The sequence below is a fragment of the Jaculus jaculus genome, chromosome 5 (assembly GCF_020740685.1).
Source record: "Jaculus jaculus isolate mJacJac1 chromosome 5, mJacJac1.mat.Y.cur, whole genome shotgun sequence".
NCBI lineage: Eukaryota > Metazoa > Chordata > Mammalia > Rodentia > Dipodidae > Jaculus > Jaculus jaculus.
The window spans coordinates 46784993-46803630 of record NC_059106.1 but is presented as its reverse complement, the minus strand read 5'-3'; the positions used below and the strand labels follow the sequence as shown (position 1 = coordinate 46803630).

At 45.5% G+C, this 18638-nt stretch overlaps 1 protein-coding gene across 4 annotated transcripts in view; it reads right to left on the bottom strand.

Moving 5' to 3' along the window:
* The window catches only part of Vps13d (vacuolar protein sorting 13 homolog D), a 274368-nt gene that overhangs the window by 237955 nt on the left and 17775 nt on the right, over positions 1 to 18638 (bottom strand). For all 4 annotated transcript variants that reach the window (XM_045149288.1, XM_045149289.1, XM_045149290.1 and 1 more), the window contains exons 3-15: positions 17873 to 17950; positions 16295 to 16485; positions 16119 to 16199; positions 12741 to 12857; positions 10859 to 10963; positions 8957 to 9127; positions 7805 to 7905; positions 6885 to 7053; positions 3593 to 3694; positions 3231 to 3432; positions 1678 to 1857; positions 577 to 707; positions 11 to 86 (exon numbers count right to left, since the gene is read on the bottom strand). In XM_045149288.1, the coding sequence (XP_045005223.1) occupies positions 11 to 86; positions 577 to 707; positions 1678 to 1857; positions 3231 to 3432; positions 3593 to 3694; positions 6885 to 7053; positions 7805 to 7905; positions 8957 to 9127; positions 10859 to 10963; positions 12741 to 12857; positions 16119 to 16199; positions 16295 to 16485; positions 17873 to 17950 (1704 nt within the window). The remainder of the gene's footprint in view (positions 1 to 10; positions 87 to 576; positions 708 to 1677; positions 1858 to 3230; positions 3433 to 3592; positions 3695 to 6884; positions 7054 to 7804; positions 7906 to 8956; positions 9128 to 10858; positions 10964 to 12740; positions 12858 to 16118; positions 16200 to 16294; positions 16486 to 17872; positions 17951 to 18638) is intronic.

The following is an 18638-nucleotide window of genomic DNA, read 5'->3' as shown; positions in this document are numbered from 1 at the left end:
ACAAGTTTACCAGGGTATTGATCGCTTCTGTCTGCAGATGTGGTTTGGAGACCAAAAGACTGGGAGACTCTGCCAACTTCTTTTTGCTATTATTAAACACATACACACCAAAAAAAAAAAAAAAAAAAAAAAAAAATTGCATCAGTGGGAGGAACAGAGAGGACAATAAACTGTACAGACACACCCATTTTACCCTTCCCCCTCACTCCATCCTAGCACAAACAAACCCACATGCACTTCACACGGGGTGCTGAGCACTTAGAGCACTTGGGTCTTTGTCAAACCCCAGCTAAGACCCAGTATCCCCCCTGCATGTTAGCATGCTGCCGGGAACTCACACATCGAAGGAATTGCTGAATAGACACTAAACATCATTTTTCAAACTTAATGTCTAACGTCATGCCCTCTCCAAAACCAATCAAAAAAATTATGGACAGGGTAAGAAACAGACCCAGACCCAGTTTGTCTTAAGATGATCAGAGAGCAGAATCATCAGGTTAATATGACTTCTCATTTTCCCAAAACAGACACAATTCACTAACACCCACGTGTTGGCCATGCCACTGCAGTACATACTGGATTAGGGAAGACCAGGAGAGGAAACATGGTTCCTTCCGTAGCCAGGTCTCGGAGAAACAGTCCACCCAACCGGACTAAAAGCAATGAGGAATTCCTTCGAGGAAGAGATTCTGCTAGAAGTTTCACATCTACGAAAGATAAATGTAAGAAATGGTATTATGTAACAACAGCCTAGTATGTTTCTAAATGTGTTAGCTATAATATTTCATAGAGCACTATTAAGATACCATGAGCTGGGTGCGGTGGCACAGACCTTTAATCCCAGCACTCGGGAGGCAGAGGGAGAAGGATCATTGTGAGTTCAAGACCACCCTGAGACTACATAGTGAGCACCAGGTCAGCCTGGGCTAGAGCAAGACCCTACCTCAGCAAAAAGAACACACACACACACACACACACACACAAACTGCTGGGCATGGTAGAAAGCACATGAGCACACGCCTTTAATCTCAGCACTTGGGAAGCCCAAGTAGGAAGATCACTGTGAGTTCAAGGCAAGCCTAGAACTATAGAATGTGGGCTGAAGAGATGGCTTAGTATTTAAGGCACTAGCCTAAAAAGCTAAAGGACCAAGGTTTGATTCCCCAGGACCCACATAAGCCAGATATACTAGGCAGTACATGCTTCTGGAGTTCGTTGGCATTAGCCAAAGGCCCTGGCACACCCATTCTCTCCCTCCCTCTTTCTTTCTCTCTCAAATAAATAAATAAAAATAAAGTTTAAAAAAACTGAGCTGGGCATGGTGGCGCATGCCTTTAATCCCAGCACTCGGGAGGCAGAGGTAGGAGGATTGCTGTGAGTTCACGGCCCCCCTGAGACTACATAGTGAATTCCAGGTCAGCCTGGGCCAGAGTGAGACCCTACCTCGAAAAATAAAAAAAATAAAAAATAAAAAAAAAAAAACCACGAAGTTACCAATCAGCTGACTAATTTTGGCAGGGGATCACAGGACTTAGCCCCATGTTTCCCTATGAGTAAAGGAGCAGTCACAGTTTGGGTGACATTTCACTATAGCTACCACAAACAACGAAAGTAAAGTCAATGGAACATTGGCACCTACAGAGACAAAGAAGAACCGACGGCCCTACGGGGCTGTACCTGAGAACTCCAGCTGCATGAACGCACTCTCGTCTGCCTGAGGAGACCCCTGCTCCTTGTGTGACAGAGTCACTATGCCCCGCTGCAGCTGCACATTCAGCTTGGCAAAGACGTGGTCTCGCTTGGTGTAGGTGTTCATGCATGAGGCATCTGCAGTGGGATCAAAAAACTCCTCGGTGCCTACAAAGCAAGGAGAGCCAGCTTAAGAGAACACATGGGAAAGAGAATATTGCCAGCATCCCGATATCCATTTTCCAAAGTAGTGGGTGACTTTTACTTGCTAAATAGCAGTGGTTTCATGTAGCAAGACACATGTGGCTAATGCAATTAAAAAAACAGATTTCAGGGCTGGAGAGATGGCTTAGTGGTTAAGCGCTTGCCTGTGAAGCCTAAGGACCCCGGTTCGAGGCTCGGTTCCCCAGATCCCACGTTAGCCAGATGCACAAGGGGGCGCACGCGTCTGGAGTTCGTTTGCAGTGGCTGGAAGCCCTGGCTCGCCCATTCTCTCTCTCCCTCTATCTGTCTTTCTCTCTGTCTGTCACTCTCAAATAAATAAATAAAAAATGAACAAAAAATTAAAAAAAAAAAAAAAACAGATTTCAGCTGGGCGTGTTGGCGCACGACTTTAATCCCAGCACTTGGGAGGCAGAAATAGGAGGATCACTGTGAGTTCAAGGCCACCCTGAGACTACATAGTGAATTCCAGGTCAGCCTAGGCTAGAGGGAGACCCTACCTTGAAAAACCAAAAAAGGGGCTGGAGGGATGTCTTAGCAGTTAAGGCATTTGCCTGCAAAGACAAAGGACCCAGGTTCAATTCCCCAGGACCCACATTAGCCAGATGCACGAGGGGGCACACACATCTGGAGTTCGTCTGCAATGGCTGGAGGCCCTGGCATGCCCATCTTTCTCTCTCTCTCTTTCTCTCCTTCCTTCCCTCCCTTCTTTCCTCTTTCTCTGTCAAATAAATAAATAAAAATAAATTTAAAAAAAAGACACTTGGGAGGCAGAGGTAGGAGGATCGCTGTGAGTTCAAGGCCACCCTGAGACTACATAGTGAATTCCAGGTCAGCCTGGGCTAGAGTGAGACCCTACCTCAAAAAACCAAAACCAAAAACAAACAAAAAAAAAAAAAAAGCAAGAAAGAAACGAGATTTCTGTTATTTAATTTGCATTAGTTTGAACAGTCATTTGTTTTATGGACTCATACTGGACAGCATAGGTCCAAAGAGTACTAGGGGACTGGCATTCAAGCTTGGGAGTATAAAGTCTGTGGACATGTTCAATTTATTTTCCTGACCAATAGCTACCACTCAGATCTGTTCAAAAGCATACCAGTGATCAAAGTCATGGAGCAGCCAACAGTCTGTCCCAAAACTTTTCTTCTCTCAATCGCTAGAAACAAACTATTTTCTAAATGTTTAATTTGGTTATACCTGAAAACACCCAAGACTGTTGCATTAATAACAGACCAATTTTTAAGAACTAAAGGAAAAAGGTGGGGGAGAAACTAAGGGTAGCTGAAGGGGTGGGCTCAGGGCGGGTTCCGGCATACCCAGGATCTCTTCGGGGATCCACTGCTCATGCGGTTCAGCAGACAGTCCTTCGGCCACTTTCCCCTCAGGGCTTTGCTGCCCGTACCAGCCGCCCCACCCCGGAAACCAGGACTGCAGGTACCGCAGGACCCCGCTGCCTCCACCAGCCTCTGCATCTCCAGGTGAGGCTGCAGGAGAATCAAACTGAGGTTCTCGTAGACTCTGCAATCACAAAGAAGTGGGTTTGAGCACCTACGGAAGAAAGCAAGCTGTGACGTGCCACTGGATGTCATTTGTCCCAGACAGAAGCAAAGGCCTCCCAGAACCAAAGAGCTCAGTGTGTACCAGGACCGAACACATCACCTCACTCAGGGCGTCTTACCTCTGCCAGTTCTTCTTGCTTGTAAAATCGATCATAAACCAGTTCACGCAGAATCTTCAATTCCTCAAAGCTCTGTTCCTCCTCAATCCGACACATCTCCTCCTGTTTAGGGGGAATGTAACCCAGATGCTGCAGTTCTTGAGAAACAGGGCACCCTCAGCAAGGAAGCAACTGCCCAACACTTCCCAGCAGGCCAAGAAACAAGACAAATAAATACCTAACTCCAAGAGTGCTGTTTCTGCCTTAAGCAGGATTTCCCTACAACCCAACAGATTTCCCTTGGTTTCCAACAAGCCACTAGTAGGTTCACAGTTCACAATTCCTAGAACTAGTAGCATGTAGGGACTATGGTCACTGCAGTGACATGCCACCCTGTGCACTGATGCCCGTCCCAAAGTGCTTCACATGCAGTAACTCAAAACCACCAAAGCAGCCCAGGATTATCATTCTTCTCAGTTTCACAAGGGAAACAGAGGGCCAAGCTCACATAGGTGTGTACAGGCCCTGCCTCCTTCCAGTTTCTCATGGATATTAGCAACAATGTGCTCATTTTTAACTTGTTTCATACTAGTTACAAAAGAGCAACAGCTGGGCTGAAGAGATGGCTTAGTGGTTATGGCACTCGCCTGTGAAGCCTAAGAACCAGATTCAATTCCACAGGACCCACATAAGCCAGATGCACATGGTGACGCATGAGCCTGGAGGCCCTGGTCTGTCCATATTCTCATTCTCTCTCTCTCTAAGTAAAAATAAAAAGAGCAGCTATATCCCAATTTTACTTTATTTTTTGAGGCAAACCCAACAGACTGGTCTTATTATTATTTTGTGTTTAATGAGAGAGAGAACTGGCGCACCAAGGCCTCTAGGATGTGCGCCCTTGGGTACATGTGAGACATTGTATGCTTGTGTCACTGTGCATCCGGCTTACATGGGACCTGGAGAGCCAAACATGAATCCTTAGGCTTTGCAGGCAAGCACTTTAACTGCTAAACCATCTCTCCAGCCCTTTCTCTTATTATGCGGGGGTGGGGGGGATTGGCGCCCAGGGCCTCCAGCCACCATAATCAAACTCCAGATGCTGAAGCCACCTTGTGCTCATGTACAACCTACATGCTTGCATTCCCTTGTGCATCTGGCTTATGTGGGACCTGGAAAGTCAAACATGGGTCCTTAGGCTTTGCAGGCAAGCGCCTTAACGGCTAAGCCATCTCTCTAGCTCTATGTCCCATTTTTAACAAGAACCTGGGCGTGGTGGCGCATGCCTTTAATCCCAGCACTTAGGAGGCAGAGGTAGGAGGATAGCTATGAGCTCAAGGCCACCCCAAGACTACATAGTGAATTCCAGGTCAGCCTGGGCTAGAGGAAGACCCTACCTCTCAAAAAAAAAAAAAAAAAAAAAAAAAAAAAAGTAGGGTTAGGGAGATGGGTCAGTGGTTAAAGGTGTAATAAAGTGCTTGCTGGTAAAGCCTACTGGACCAGTTCCATTCCCCAGCACCCATATAGAGCCAGGTGCAAGAAATGGTGAATGCATCTGGCATCTGATCTTAGCAGCAAGAAACCCTGACATGAGCACATGCATATACACAACACACATACCCAGGGCAGGCAGCCTGGCTGGTGGTGGCCACCCACCCAGGGAAAGTGCTAATCCTCTCACTTGAAAGAGTCAGCTTAAGAGCTGCACTCATGTACCACCTTGGGCTTATGTGGGTACTGAGGAATCGGACCCAGGTCCTTAAGGCTTTGCAGGCAAGCATCTTCACTGTTAAGCCATCTCTCTAGCCCATCACCCCTTTCCTTAATGTTAGAGAATAAAACATTATATAGGATAGATAATTATACATTATTTTATTTTATTTATTGGTTTTCCAAGGTAGGGTCTCACTGTAGCCCACGCTGACCTAGATTTCACTATGTAGTCTCAGGGTGGCCTTGAACTCACAGCAAGCCCCTTACTTCTGCCTCCCTAGTGCTGGGATTAAAGGTATGTACAGGCTGGGGAGAAGGCGCAGTGGTTAAAGGCACTTGCGTGCAAAGCCCATTGCCCAAAGTTCACTTCTCCCCAGCATCTACAGAAAGCCAGACACAAAGTGGCGCAAGCATCTGTGATCCCAATGTGCCTACGACAACGGGAGGAAAAGCCCAGAGAATCCGAAGCCTGCAGGCCAGCCAGACCAGCATTCATTTACTACAGCAAGAAACCCTGTCTCAAAGAAGGTAGAAAAAGAACACAGAGGCCTCAAAGTTGTCCTGTGACCTCCACACATGCTGTGGCCCACACATAGACACAAATGAAATGGTCGGGTATGGCAGCATGTATCTTTAATCCCAGCACTTGGGAGGTGAGTTAGGAGAGCTGCGGTGAGTTTGAGGCCAGCCTGGGACTACAGAGTGAGTTCCAGGTCAGCCTGTATTACACTGAGACCCTACCTTCCAAAAAGCCAAAATAAAATAAAATAAAATAAAATAAAAAGTAAAAGGGTAGTGAAGAGAAATAACCTGAGCCAAAATATTGAGAACGGTCTAAAGTGCTACTGAGAAACCTGATGTTCATAAACAAATCAAGCAATAAAGCAATCCCATTCCTCTACAAGAAAACGGCAGACAGACCCAAGGCGGGTCAGCGTCAGCAGCAGCAGTTGCCTGCAGCCCAGTCCCAGTCTGCCAGCCAACAAGAAGCTGCCCAGCCTTCCCCTCAGCAAGATGGGCACAACCAGTATGGGAACTGCCCCTGCCACCGCTGCTACTGAGCGCCGACCAGCAGGCAGCCCAACACTCCTGGCAGGGCGGCTCTGGCGTCTTCAGCCAGCTAATTCAAGTGTGGACTTGCCTTCATCACCCATGGCACCTACTTCTGCTTCACCACCAAAAGATGGCAAGGCCAATCAAGTCCACTAAGACTACAGAAAATGGAGCCAGAGTCCGTTGGGATTAGTCACAGACGAACTGTACAAAGCAAGCATTAGGCTGACAGCAGGATTCAAAGAGACACTACATCCAAGTTATCCAAGTCTGTGGAGCCTCGCACAGAGGGCTGCAGGAGACAGGATTGGCACCGAGGCCCAGCAAGACCATGCCATGTCTGCTTCCTCCTACATAATGGCTGGGCAACAGCAGACAGAAGACGCTTCTTGCCAAAGCAAAGCAAATGGCCTTCCAAGAACTTCCCACTTACAGGATAAGAGGGCCAGCTCTATATCCTATAAAATGGTTCCACATGGCAGAACTTCTTCACAGATCCAGTGATTTCTCAGCTTCTGAATGAAAACCAGGTACACGGCAGTCCACTCACCTTGTCATCTGCAGACAGTAATCCTCCTTTTAATTTGTGGAAATACTTGTCAGTGTAGAATACAGCATCACGGGCACGGTGCAACAGGAAATCCCAGGTGCAACACTTCCTTTGCTCTCTGATCTCGTACAAGTTGGCATTCAAGGCAAAATACCACCACTCGCGGCAACTGCAACAGCCCACACAGCACAGCCCGTTATGCTCCCAGTAGAGGGCACCACAGTGCTGGTGGTCCAGCACAGCCCGTATCGCCGCTCCTGAGACAGTCTTGCCTTCTCAGTCATTAGTGTGTGTCTTAGACTGAGTTTAATCTAAACCCAACACGTGCAAAGATCAATTTGCTACAAAGAATACCAAATCATAGCTCCCTAACTTGCGTATCAGTAACAATACAGACTAGGATTAGCTTACACCACCCACATAGTCCCCTCTACCAGGGGAAGATCAGTGCTGACTAGAAGACAAGTCCACTTTAAGATAGTTACCAAGGACTTGACTACTGCAGAGTTTCAAGTGAACTTCTAAGAAAACACATGGAAACGCACAGGATCTTCAAGAAGCGTTACTACAGACTGGTCAAGTCTATCACTGTAACATGGAAAGAGGGTTTTATTTTTCTTCTTGAAGTTACACATGAATACTATGCAAAAAAAGTTGTACATAACTGCTGACCAAACAGCCTAGGAGGAGACAGAGAAAAGGAGGTTCAACAGGGTGCGGTGACGCCCACCTTTAATCCCAGCACTCGGGAGGCGAGGTAGGAGGACTGCCATGAGTTCAAGGACACCCTGAGATGACCAAGTGAATTTCAGGTCAGCCTGGTCTATTGTGAGATTCTACCTCAAAAAAGTAATAATAATAACCTCAAATAAAATGACAATAATATGAATAGTAGTGTTTCACGCAGAATATGCCCTTACTTCTTGGATACAGCCACTCTTGGCTTCCACTTCCGGAACTTCGCCTGCCTCTCCTTTCGTTCCAGCTCCTTGAGGAATCCCATGATCTGCCGGTACTGCAGCTGTGTTAGAGATGAGGCGACACCTGGTTAGAACGCACTGGTTCTTTGACGCAATGAAGCAATGCCTATTCATCTGCTGAAGCTGAATTCCAGCAACCCTGGTACCAGCATCAGGCATGGCTCTCTGAATACTGGCAGATGCTTATTCACATACTAGACCTCTTCTGTGCTTTGCTCAGCCTTTAAACATTCTGAATCAGGCCCAGGAGATGGCTCAGCAGGTAAGAGCACCTGCCATGAAAGAAGGAGGGCCTGAGAGGGGCTGATCTGCCCTGAGTTTGATTCCCCACCACACACATAAATAGCTGAGTGTGACAACATATCCAGACAATTACTAGGGCTCCCAAAAAAATGGCAGCTTGGTGCTGGGCACATGGTCAGCAGTTAATTAAAAGGGCTTGGCTTGCAAAGTCTGCCAGCCTGGGTCCGATTGTCCAGTACCCATGGAAAACCAGATGTACAAAGTGGCACGCAGTTCATTTACAATGGTAAGAGACCCTGGAACATCCATTCTCTTTCTCCTCCCACCCCATCTCTCTGCTTGCAAATTATTAAAAAAAAAAAAAAAAAAAAAAAAAGACATCTCTGGCCTGGAGTGATGGCTCACGCATTTAATCTCAGCACTCAGGTGGCAGAAGTAGGAAGATTGCCACAAGTTCAAGGTCAACCTAAAACTATAGAGTGAGTTCCAGGTCAGCCTGGGCAACAGTAAGATCTTACCTCAAAATAAATAAAAAATAAAGACAGACACCTCTGGAGTCAGGGACTCACTCTATCTCAAGGAAACACACACAAGCAATGGAGAACATTTGATATTCTCTGGCCTCCACATGCATGCAAGTGCACAGACGCACAGGCACACAATTCATGGACATGCAACCAGAAAACCCCACTGAATCAAAACTAAGTGGAGAAAACCCAACTTAAGTACATAAGAGTGCTATCACACCACATTTTTCCCACTGGGGAACTGTTAAGTATCAAAACTGTCTGCTGGAATTTTTCTTCACCCCAATTACAGGTTAGTCTGAACCTCTGGGAAGAACTGTACCTGAGACAGCTTCAAGGGAATGGTCTCCAGTTGAATATCACATTCAATCCGGGGGCTGTGCCGGGACCTCAGAGGCTCCTTCGAGCAGTTTCTCTTCAAGAGGGCAGATGCACACACAGGTTCCAGGACATAGTGGTGACTGCGACTCTCCATACTTCTGGCCATGGCTTCCTGTGTCACAAGAACATCAGCTCTGTTAGGAGCAGCCTTGCTTCTGGCCTGGTTTTATGAAGAACAGTCAGGCCAAGCCATAGACTGTCACAGCAGCAAATGTTAAACTAATCTGCCCATGTTATGTCAAAATCCTTAAAAATGTTTGTTCTACATGTCATAAGTAAGGCATTCTCATGAATTTACAAGACAAGGAAGATCTGGGCATGGTGGCACATGCCTTTAGTCCCAGTAATTAGGAGGCAGAGGTAGGAGGATTGCTATGAGTTCAAGGCCACCCTGAGACTACATAGTGAATTCCAGGTCAGCCTGAACTAGAACAAGACACTACCTTGAAAAAAAAATAGAACAAGGAGGTGAAATGTCTCTTCTCTGGCTTCTTGCCAGCCACCCACCTCCCCCTGGAGGCATCCAAGGGTGTGAACAGCCTTCTCTATCTCAGGCCAGAGGTAGCCTGGACATATTCCAGAAAGTCTTGGTGTCTTCTTTTCTAAGTTGTAGCTTTTTTGTTTTGGTTTGGTTTGGTTTTCTTTCATTTTGAGAAAGGGTCTCACTATGTAGCCCAGCTGGCCTGGACTCACAATCCTCCTGCCCAACCTGCTGAGCCGCTGGGATTACAGACACATGCCACCACAGGTGGCTTGCCTTGGTTTCTTAAACTTCAGCAACTTTAACTTAGGAAGCATCACATGTCCATCATCAAAATCTTATCTTTGTTTTTAATAGCTACACAGTGTTCAGGTACGTATTGCGCCAGTTTTATTTAGTCAAACTAGCAAACTAGAAGCATTCAGTATGCAACCTCCAAGCCAAAGATAAGCTTGGAGGGAGGAGAAATTGAGTCACTTCTCTGTATTTCACTTAAAACACCTACAACTTCTTTAGAAAAATATTTAAGTTTAGGGCTAGAGGGATGGCAGTCAAGGCACCTGCCTACAAAACCCAAGGACCAGCTGGGCGTGGCGACACACGCCTTAAACCCAACACTCGGGAGGCAGAAGTAGGAGGATCAACATGAGTTCAAGGCCACCCTTAGACTACATAGTGAATTCCGGGTCAGCCTGGGCTATGAGACCTTACCTCAAAAAAAAAAAAAAAGACCCAGGTACAATTCTCCAGGACCCATGTAAGCCAGACGCACAAGGTGGCAACCTTCACAAACAGTAACACTCTAGATCTGTTTGTTTGTTTTTTTCCCAAGTTAGGGTCTCCTACCTCGACCTCTCAAGTGCTGGGATCAAAGGTGTGCACCACCATAGCCAGCCTACATCTGATTGATGAGTTTTAACTTGTTCAATATCTTTTAAAGGAATAGTACCAAATGTAGTGTTTCAGCAGAAAACTCAAGCCAAAGAGCTCCTCTTGAAAATCAGATCGATTGTTCTAGTCATTTAAAATCATTTAAAAACCAATGACAACTACAGTATGTTCGTAACATGTGAACAGTAGAAAGAAGCCATGAACTCACTATACAAATGAATCCTAAAACCATAACTCTGAGTGAAAAAGAAGCAAAGAAACCTAATGGAGTACTCTGATATTTAAGACGTGCACAAACCACACTGTGTCTCCTTCAGTTATAGACACCGCAAGCATCTCAGGCAAATACCCTTGGAAACCGCAAGAGTGAAGGGATGGGATGAGGAGTCACAGGAGACAAGAGCCTGCGAGGCGGAGCTCCTGCGCGGCTGGCCTGCAGTCTTGCAACCACGACCCGTGCTGCAAACATACCTGTAACTCCACCTGAGGTAAATCGCCCAACAAAGTGCAATCGACATCCCAATAGATGCTAAACTCTGCCACATCTAATTGCTTTTTCCGCATTAGCTTCTGTACCTGAGGTGATAAAGAGAAGAGAGGATGACTCTATGCATGAATATAGTCACTCAATAAACCATGGGCAAATCAAGCACTGGACCTTCACAAGGGACTGGGGATTCAAAATTGAATGAAAACATGCCCTGACATAAAAGTTTAAAATCAGAGCCAGGCGTGGTGGCGCACGCCTTTAATCCCAGCACTCGGGAGACAGAGGTAAGAGGATTGCTGTGAGTTTGAGGCCACCCTGAGACTCCATAGTGAATTCCAGGTCAGCCTCGAAAAAAAAAAAAAAAAAAAAGTTTAAAATCAAACAAAGCCAGGCATGGTCTAATCCCAGCACTCAAGAAGCAGAGGTAGGAGGACCAGCTTGGGACTACAGAGAGAGATCTAGGTCAGGCTGAGCTAGAGTGAGACTCTACCTGGTAATAGTAAAAAACACAGCCCAGCATGGCGGTATATACTTTTAATCCCAGAATTCCAGAGGCAGAGTTATGAGGATCACTGGGATTTCAAGGCCAGACTGAGACTAAATAGTGAATTCTAGTTCAAGTCTAGTTAAAGCGAGACTCTACCTCAAAAGGAAAAAAAAAAAAGGCTAGAGGGATGGTTAAGGACCCAGGTTCAATTCCTCAGGACCCACATAAGCCAGATGCACAAGGTGGTATATGCATCTGGAGTTCATTTGCAGCTGCTAGAGGCCCTGACAGGCCCTCTACCTCTTTCTGTCAAATAAATAAACACAATCCAACTAGCTGACAACACAAACATGCATAATTTAATTATACAGAAAAAATATAAGATATTATGACAAATAAAAAAGACATCACTATACAGATAAGTGTCAAAATATCTATGAGTTGGGAGCTAAGGCAAAGGCTCAGTACTTAAAGGTGCTTGCTTACAAAGCCTATCATCCTGAGTTCAATTCCCTAGCACCCAGATAAAGCTGAGCAGGCATCTTGTTTGCAGCTACAAGAGACCCTAGCACACGCACACCCTCATAAAACAAGTCATGAATGTGTCAAGACAATAAGCAAGTATATGGGAGCCAATTACATTTTAGAAATGTTTACTTACTTTGAGCTGGCCATTCCCAGCTCAAAGAGCTACAGCCACATGCCCCCATGTACTAAACAAAGCCCATCTGTTTTCTCTGGGTGCATGTTATTGGGCATCACAGATATAAAATAAATCAAAGCCTGAAAGTCATGGAAAGGATATTTTACCAGCCCAGGCCAAAGCTCACAGAATCCTGAAGGACACAGCGGAAGGCAGACAGAGAAGAGCCATGGTTCAATGAATGAGAAGGCCCAATGCAGGCTTAGAGATTTGTGTTCGGGTGAAAGCATGTTGGAGAACAGAGGTGACTTTTTCCCTGAAAAGCCACATGGCAGAGTGTCGTCTCTACAGTCATATAATTGCACTCTGCCCCTCAGTCAGGGAAGAGGGCACACGCCTTCAATCGCAGCACTCAGGAGGCACAGGGAGGAGGACTGCTATGAGTGTGAGGCGAGCCTGGGACTACTGGGCTACAGCAAGACCCTACCTTGAAAGAAATAAATAATAAATCAATATAAAAGTGGTATTGTATTACAAGAGGCCAAAGAACATTAACTGTTTCCTTCTCTCCACAAGTTAATTTTCTTGGCTACACAGGAGACATGCATACCCACGGTGGGAGGAGTGGGGAAGGACAGAACCACGTTAAGGAAACATGGAAGGACAAATAAATGGTAGAGCCCAGGTCCCCTAGACGGCGCTCTGTTGGGCGGCAGTCAGACTTGATACTCACAGGCTCGTTCACAGCATTCTGCATGGACACATTTTTAATACAGATGCCAAATGCAAAAGGATGGGCAGGATTGGTGACACCATCTTCAAAGCGCAAATGAACATCTTGAATTTTTAACTGCAAAGGTGAGAAAAACAAAAAGACACATGTAGATAAGTGCTGCAGTTGGACTCACACAGGTGGGGATTAAATCACAGCAGTGTTCTAAAAGTTCCTAAAATCGGGATAATCACAACTTGAATAGAAATGACTTTTCTTTGTGATGAGAGTTACCTCAAGAAGAAAGCTAACATGCTTCTGTTACATATTTCAGGAGATGATGTAAACCTTTAAAGAGCAACAGCACTATATTCAGGTAATTATTACTACCACCTCTATTTCTATGCCCCAGCACAGTGAGCCCAGAAATACCAAAAGACACATAAACTTTGTATATTGCTACGTGTGTATTTATTTCTCTTTGCTTACATAAGAAGCCACAGGAAAAAGAGTTCTGCTTTTAGTTATCTAAAAATCAGTAACAGCCAGGCGTAGTGGTACATGACTTTAATCCCAGCACTCAAAAGGCAGAGGTAGGAGGATTGCCATGAGATCGAGGCCACCCTGAGACTACATAGTGAATTCCAAGTCAGCCTGAGCTAGAGCGAGACCCTACCTCAGAAAAACCAAAAAATAAAATAAAATAAAAATCAGTAACAGAGGAGCTGAAGAGATCACTCAGTGGTTGGTGGTACTTGCTTGCAAATCCTAACAGCCTGGGTTTCATTTCCCAGTATCCACATAGAGCCAGATGTACAAAGTGATGCATGTGTCTGGAGTTCGTCTACAGTGGATGGAGGCCCTAGCATGCCAACTCTCTCTCTCTCTCCTCTTCTCTCTCTTTCTCTCTCCCAGATATACAGATAATAACAACAGGGAGTTAGGAATGTAACTCAGTGGAAATGTGTGTTTAGCAGCATTTATCTTTTCTTTTCTTTGTTTGTTTTGTTTTTGTTTTTCGAGATAGGGTCTCACTCTAGCCCAGGCTGACCTGGAATTCACTATGGAGTCTCAGGGTGGCCTCGAACTCACAGCAATCCTCCTACCTCTGTCTCCCAAGTGCTGGGATTAAAGGCATGCACCACCACACCCAGCTGCATGTATCATTTACACAGTCCTGGGTTCAGCCCTTAGAACCACAAAAAAGAAAAAGAAAATATTCATAGCAAATAAACATGAAAATGTGTTTGAATGACTAGTGAGATAGCTCAGTACTTAAAGGCACTTGCTTACAATGACTACCAGCCTGGGTTCAACTCCCCAGCCACCCACATCAAACCTGATGCAAAAAATGTAAGCATCTGGTACTCTCTGGCATACATATGCATGTGCATGCACACACACACACACAGAGGCACACATAAATAAACCTTTATAGAAAGGGTTTGACATCATTAACCATTATGAAAATGCATATCAAACCACAATGAGACATCACCCACTAAAGTGGCCAGAGTCCTAGCAATGAGGCAGAGGTGGAGAGCTGGAATGCTCGCATTCTGCTGGGGGATTATAATGCAGTGCCACCTCTCTAGAAGTCTGGTAGCATCTCAAAAAGCAGTTATCATGCAATATAAGACAATTGTCCCAGATAATACTCAAGAAAATTGAAAACACATTCACGCAAAACACTATACACAAATGTTTACAGCACTCTCATTCATAAAAGCCAAAAACCTATCAATTGATAAATGGAAACGCAGGGTGACATTAATCCTGAGAACTGCAGAAACTCTGAACAAACACTGCATTCAAGAAACTTCACCAAACTTCAGCATGGTCTCCAGCAGCCTAAGGCTGCATCCTCAGGACAACTCAGGCCACTTCACAGTTCTGGCCTGGAAAATCTTAGGACTGCAAAAAGACTGAGTTTGTTTAGCCAACAACTAACATATAACCTAATCTCCTCTCTCTTTTCATGGTGCCACATGTCTTTAATCCCAGCACTCAGGAGGCAGAGGTAGGAGGATCACCATGAGTTTGAGGCCATCCTGAGACATACACAGTGAATTCCAGGTCAGCCTGGGCTAGAGTAAGACCCTACCTAGAAAAACAAACAAACAAAAGTCTTATCAAAGATATAGAAGCCAAGAACCTCAAATTGTACTTTTGAGGAACATAATCTACCTGGATACACTTAGCCTGGGTTACCTTGACACTGTAAGAACTCCCTACAGAACATAACTCTAATAACATTAAGGTTAACAACTAATCCAGGTTTTTTTATTTGTTTGTTTTCTTTTCTTTTTTTTTTTTTTTTTTTCAGTTTTCCAACATAGGGTCTCACACTAGCTCAGGCTGACCTGGAGTTCACTATGGAGTCTCAGGGTGGCCTCAAACTCTCAGCAATCCTCCTACCTTTGCCTCCCAAATGCTGGGATTAAAGACATGCGCCACCACGCCCAGCTGTTTGTTTTTTTTTTCAAGGTAGGGTCTTGCTCTAGCCTAGACTAACCTGGAATTCACTATGTAGTCTCACAGTGGCCTCAAACAGCAATCCTTCTATCTCTGTCTCCCAAGAACTGGAAACAAAGGTGTGCAGCTTTAATCCAGTTTTTGATAAAACAAAATCATAATTAAAGTAGAAAACACAATCAATAGCCCAAGGACTACAGCCTATCAAGTCAACACCATAGATCAACCAGAGATTGCTATCTCAGTGGGCCATTCACAATTTACAATGTAAAGTACAAGACAGCAGGTGCCTCTCCCTCTCTCACTGTGCAGAGAGGTTAAATGACTTGCTCTGAAACCACAGTCATCAAGGTTTAGCTAATCTGGCTTCTGAAAAGATAAATCCTTTAGCAAGTGGGATTCTATCATGTGTGATGAGAGAACCGGATGTGAAATGGAAACACCTACTCACAGAGGCTGAAGCAAGAAAAACCTGCATCTGCCTCAGAGCGCACAACCTGCTTTTCAAGTTTTCTCTTGGGCACACCTGAGCAGCCAGCCCCACGCATACCCTGTGCCTGCTAAACCCACAAGAAACAAGCAACACAGAAGTGAAACACAGGACAGGTGGAGAAACTACCTTCACATTTCTTCTCCATAAAGTAAACAAGAAGCAGGGTGTGGTAGCGCACGCCTTTAATCCCAGCAGAGGTAGGAAGACTGCTGTGAGTTCAAGGTCACCCTGAGACTACATAGTGACTTCCAGATCAGCCTGGGATAGAGTGAGACTCTACCTCAAAAAAATTAAAAAAAAAAAAAAAAAAAAAAAAAGTAAACCAGACTCGGGCTAGGAATACAGCTCAGCGGCAGTACACTTACATAGTAAGGCCCTGGGTTCGAGCCACAGCATCACAAAAAGAGACACTAATAGTAAACAGGACTCACTTCAATGTTCTCTACGATTCTCGTAACAACCGAGGCAGTCACTGAGTACCAGTAGGACTCTCCTTTCTGCTGCTGTTCACTCTGCAAGGGAAAGAGCCAGTGTCAGCAGAATCTAGTGCTTTTCAGCACGGCAACGTCACCACCGCACCTTACAGCTAGAAGGTTCTGTGCCTTGCCTTCCATTTCTCCTCCAGGGCTTGAAGCAGCGCTTTCTTGCGCTCCCTTTCCAGCAGCTTCTCCTTTTCATCGCTGAAGTCCTGGATTTTCTCAGGAGCACCAATTAAGTGGAGGCTGGAGATGGAGATCACCCAAGGGTCCACATGAGGGCGATAAAAGGGGATCTGAAGTGTCACTTTCCCAATTAAACCTGTAAGGAGAAAGAACATCTTGTTAGATGCCTGTGAACTTTTTAGTGCTTTCCATGTTTTGGAAATTCTGACATCAACAGGCTATTGGATGATGACAGGCACCTGAATAAAGGTGAATTTGGCAAGTGGTCATTCACTGGTGAATTATTCCTTTCTTTCCTCCCTCCCTTCCTTCCTTCTTTCTGTCATTTTGCAGTACTGGGGATGGAACCCAAGGCCTGGCACAAGTTGATTAAGAGCTCTACCACTAAGCCACACCCCTGGCTCTTTATTTAACTTTCATTGCGAGACAAGGTCTCACGAAATTGCTGGCATCAGGCTCACTATGTAGCTCAGCCCAAACTTGCAATCCTCCTGCCTCAACCTCCTGAACAGTTGGAATTACAGGCATGTGTAAGCATGCCTGGCTAATGGCTCCTTTTGTTCCACAATTCCTATTTCCTTACTCATTCCAGCATCTACACAACTCCTTAACAAACGCTGACATAAACGTGCACTAAGCACTGTTGGGAGGAATTGCAGTGAATTCACTCACTGGCTCCTCTCAGTGATACGAGCTATGTCTTGCTTCTTGGTTTTGGTTCTGTGGTGCTAGCGAAGGAGCACTCAGCCGCATGCCTCCTAGGCCACACTACCCTGAGCTCCTTACTTCAACTGCAACTTAAAGGATGACTTTTTTTTTTTTTTTTTTTAGGTAGGGTCTCATTCTAGTCCAGGCTAACCTGGAATTCACTTTGTAGTCTTAGGCTGGCCTTGAGCTCACAGTGATCCTCCCACCACTGCCTCCCAATGGCTGGGATGGCCCGACCAATGAGCACTTTTTCTGAGGCAGGTTTCATTGTATTACTAGGCTAGGCCCCAACTAGCCATGCTCCTGTGAGACGCTCCTGGATGGCTGGGATTAGAGATATAAACCTCTGCTCTCAGGTCTTATAACTTTTATTATGACAAGAGTGGTTGGGTGACTTCTTCAAGGCCTTACTGGCAAAAAAAATGGCAGAAGTAAGAAAGAAATCCAAGCAGACTACTCCAGTGCCCACTTCCCATGCAGTTAATGGTCAGTAATATCAATAATGACTTCTCTGGGAATGTAAAGCCCCATATCTAGAACAGAGGTCCTCACATCATAGTAAACCTAAGAACCACCTGGGATGTAAAGCACGCAGGTTCCCCCGCCCCACCAGATTCTGGTTTGGTCAGCCTGGGGACCACCAGTCTATCCCACCACCATACCAAGGACATCCTGACACAAGCAGCCAGACGCCACGGAGTAGCCCAATCTAAACACTTCCTGATCAAACACTTGCAAACTCCAGGGCTCTTGGATTTCATGTCCCAAACAACCTGAGACTCAAAACATCCTCCCTCTCCCTCAGTTCCACATACCAGCCTTGACTTCAAATGGCAGCTCCAGTTCTTTCAAGGCATCTTTCTTTAATGGAAGGTTTTCCAATTCAACAGCACCTAAAGAGAAAAGCAGCATCATGAAGCACTCATGCAACAAGCGGGCGCAAAGCAGCACCGGTTAAACAGCAAGTGCTGCTCGGACATTGGCCGGGAGCTGTGCCAACTTCCTGCCCAGACACCCGGACACGTTCCTCAGAGCTGAAGCTTAACGGCGCTGAGGAGTTTAGGCCACTTTTTTTTTTTTTTTTTTTTTTGGTTTGGTTTGGTGTTTTGAAGTAGGGTCTCACTCTAGCCCAAGCTGACCTGGAATTCACTAAGTAATCTCAGGGTGGCCTCGAACTCACAGCAATCCTCTTACCTCTGCCTACCAAGTGCTGGGATTAAAGGCGTGCACCACCATGCCTGCCAAAGCCACTTTTTCTGTAACAGAATACGTAGGAGGTACTTTAGGCTTTATATGATGTCTACTGCATATTGTTTTATTTCTTCTTCTTTTTTTTTTTGGTTTTTCAAGGTGGGGTTTCACTCTAGTCCAGGCTGACCTGTAATTCACTATGTGGTCTCAGGATGGCCTCAAACTCACAGAATTCCTCCTACCTCTGCCTCCCAAGTGCTGAGATTAAAGGTGTGTGCCACCACAACCAGCTTTATTGCTTCTTTTTCTTCACACATGTTCCTCATTATGTTGCCCAGGCTGGCCTCAAACTCTTGGGCTCAAGTGAAACATTTGCCTTGGCCTTCTGAG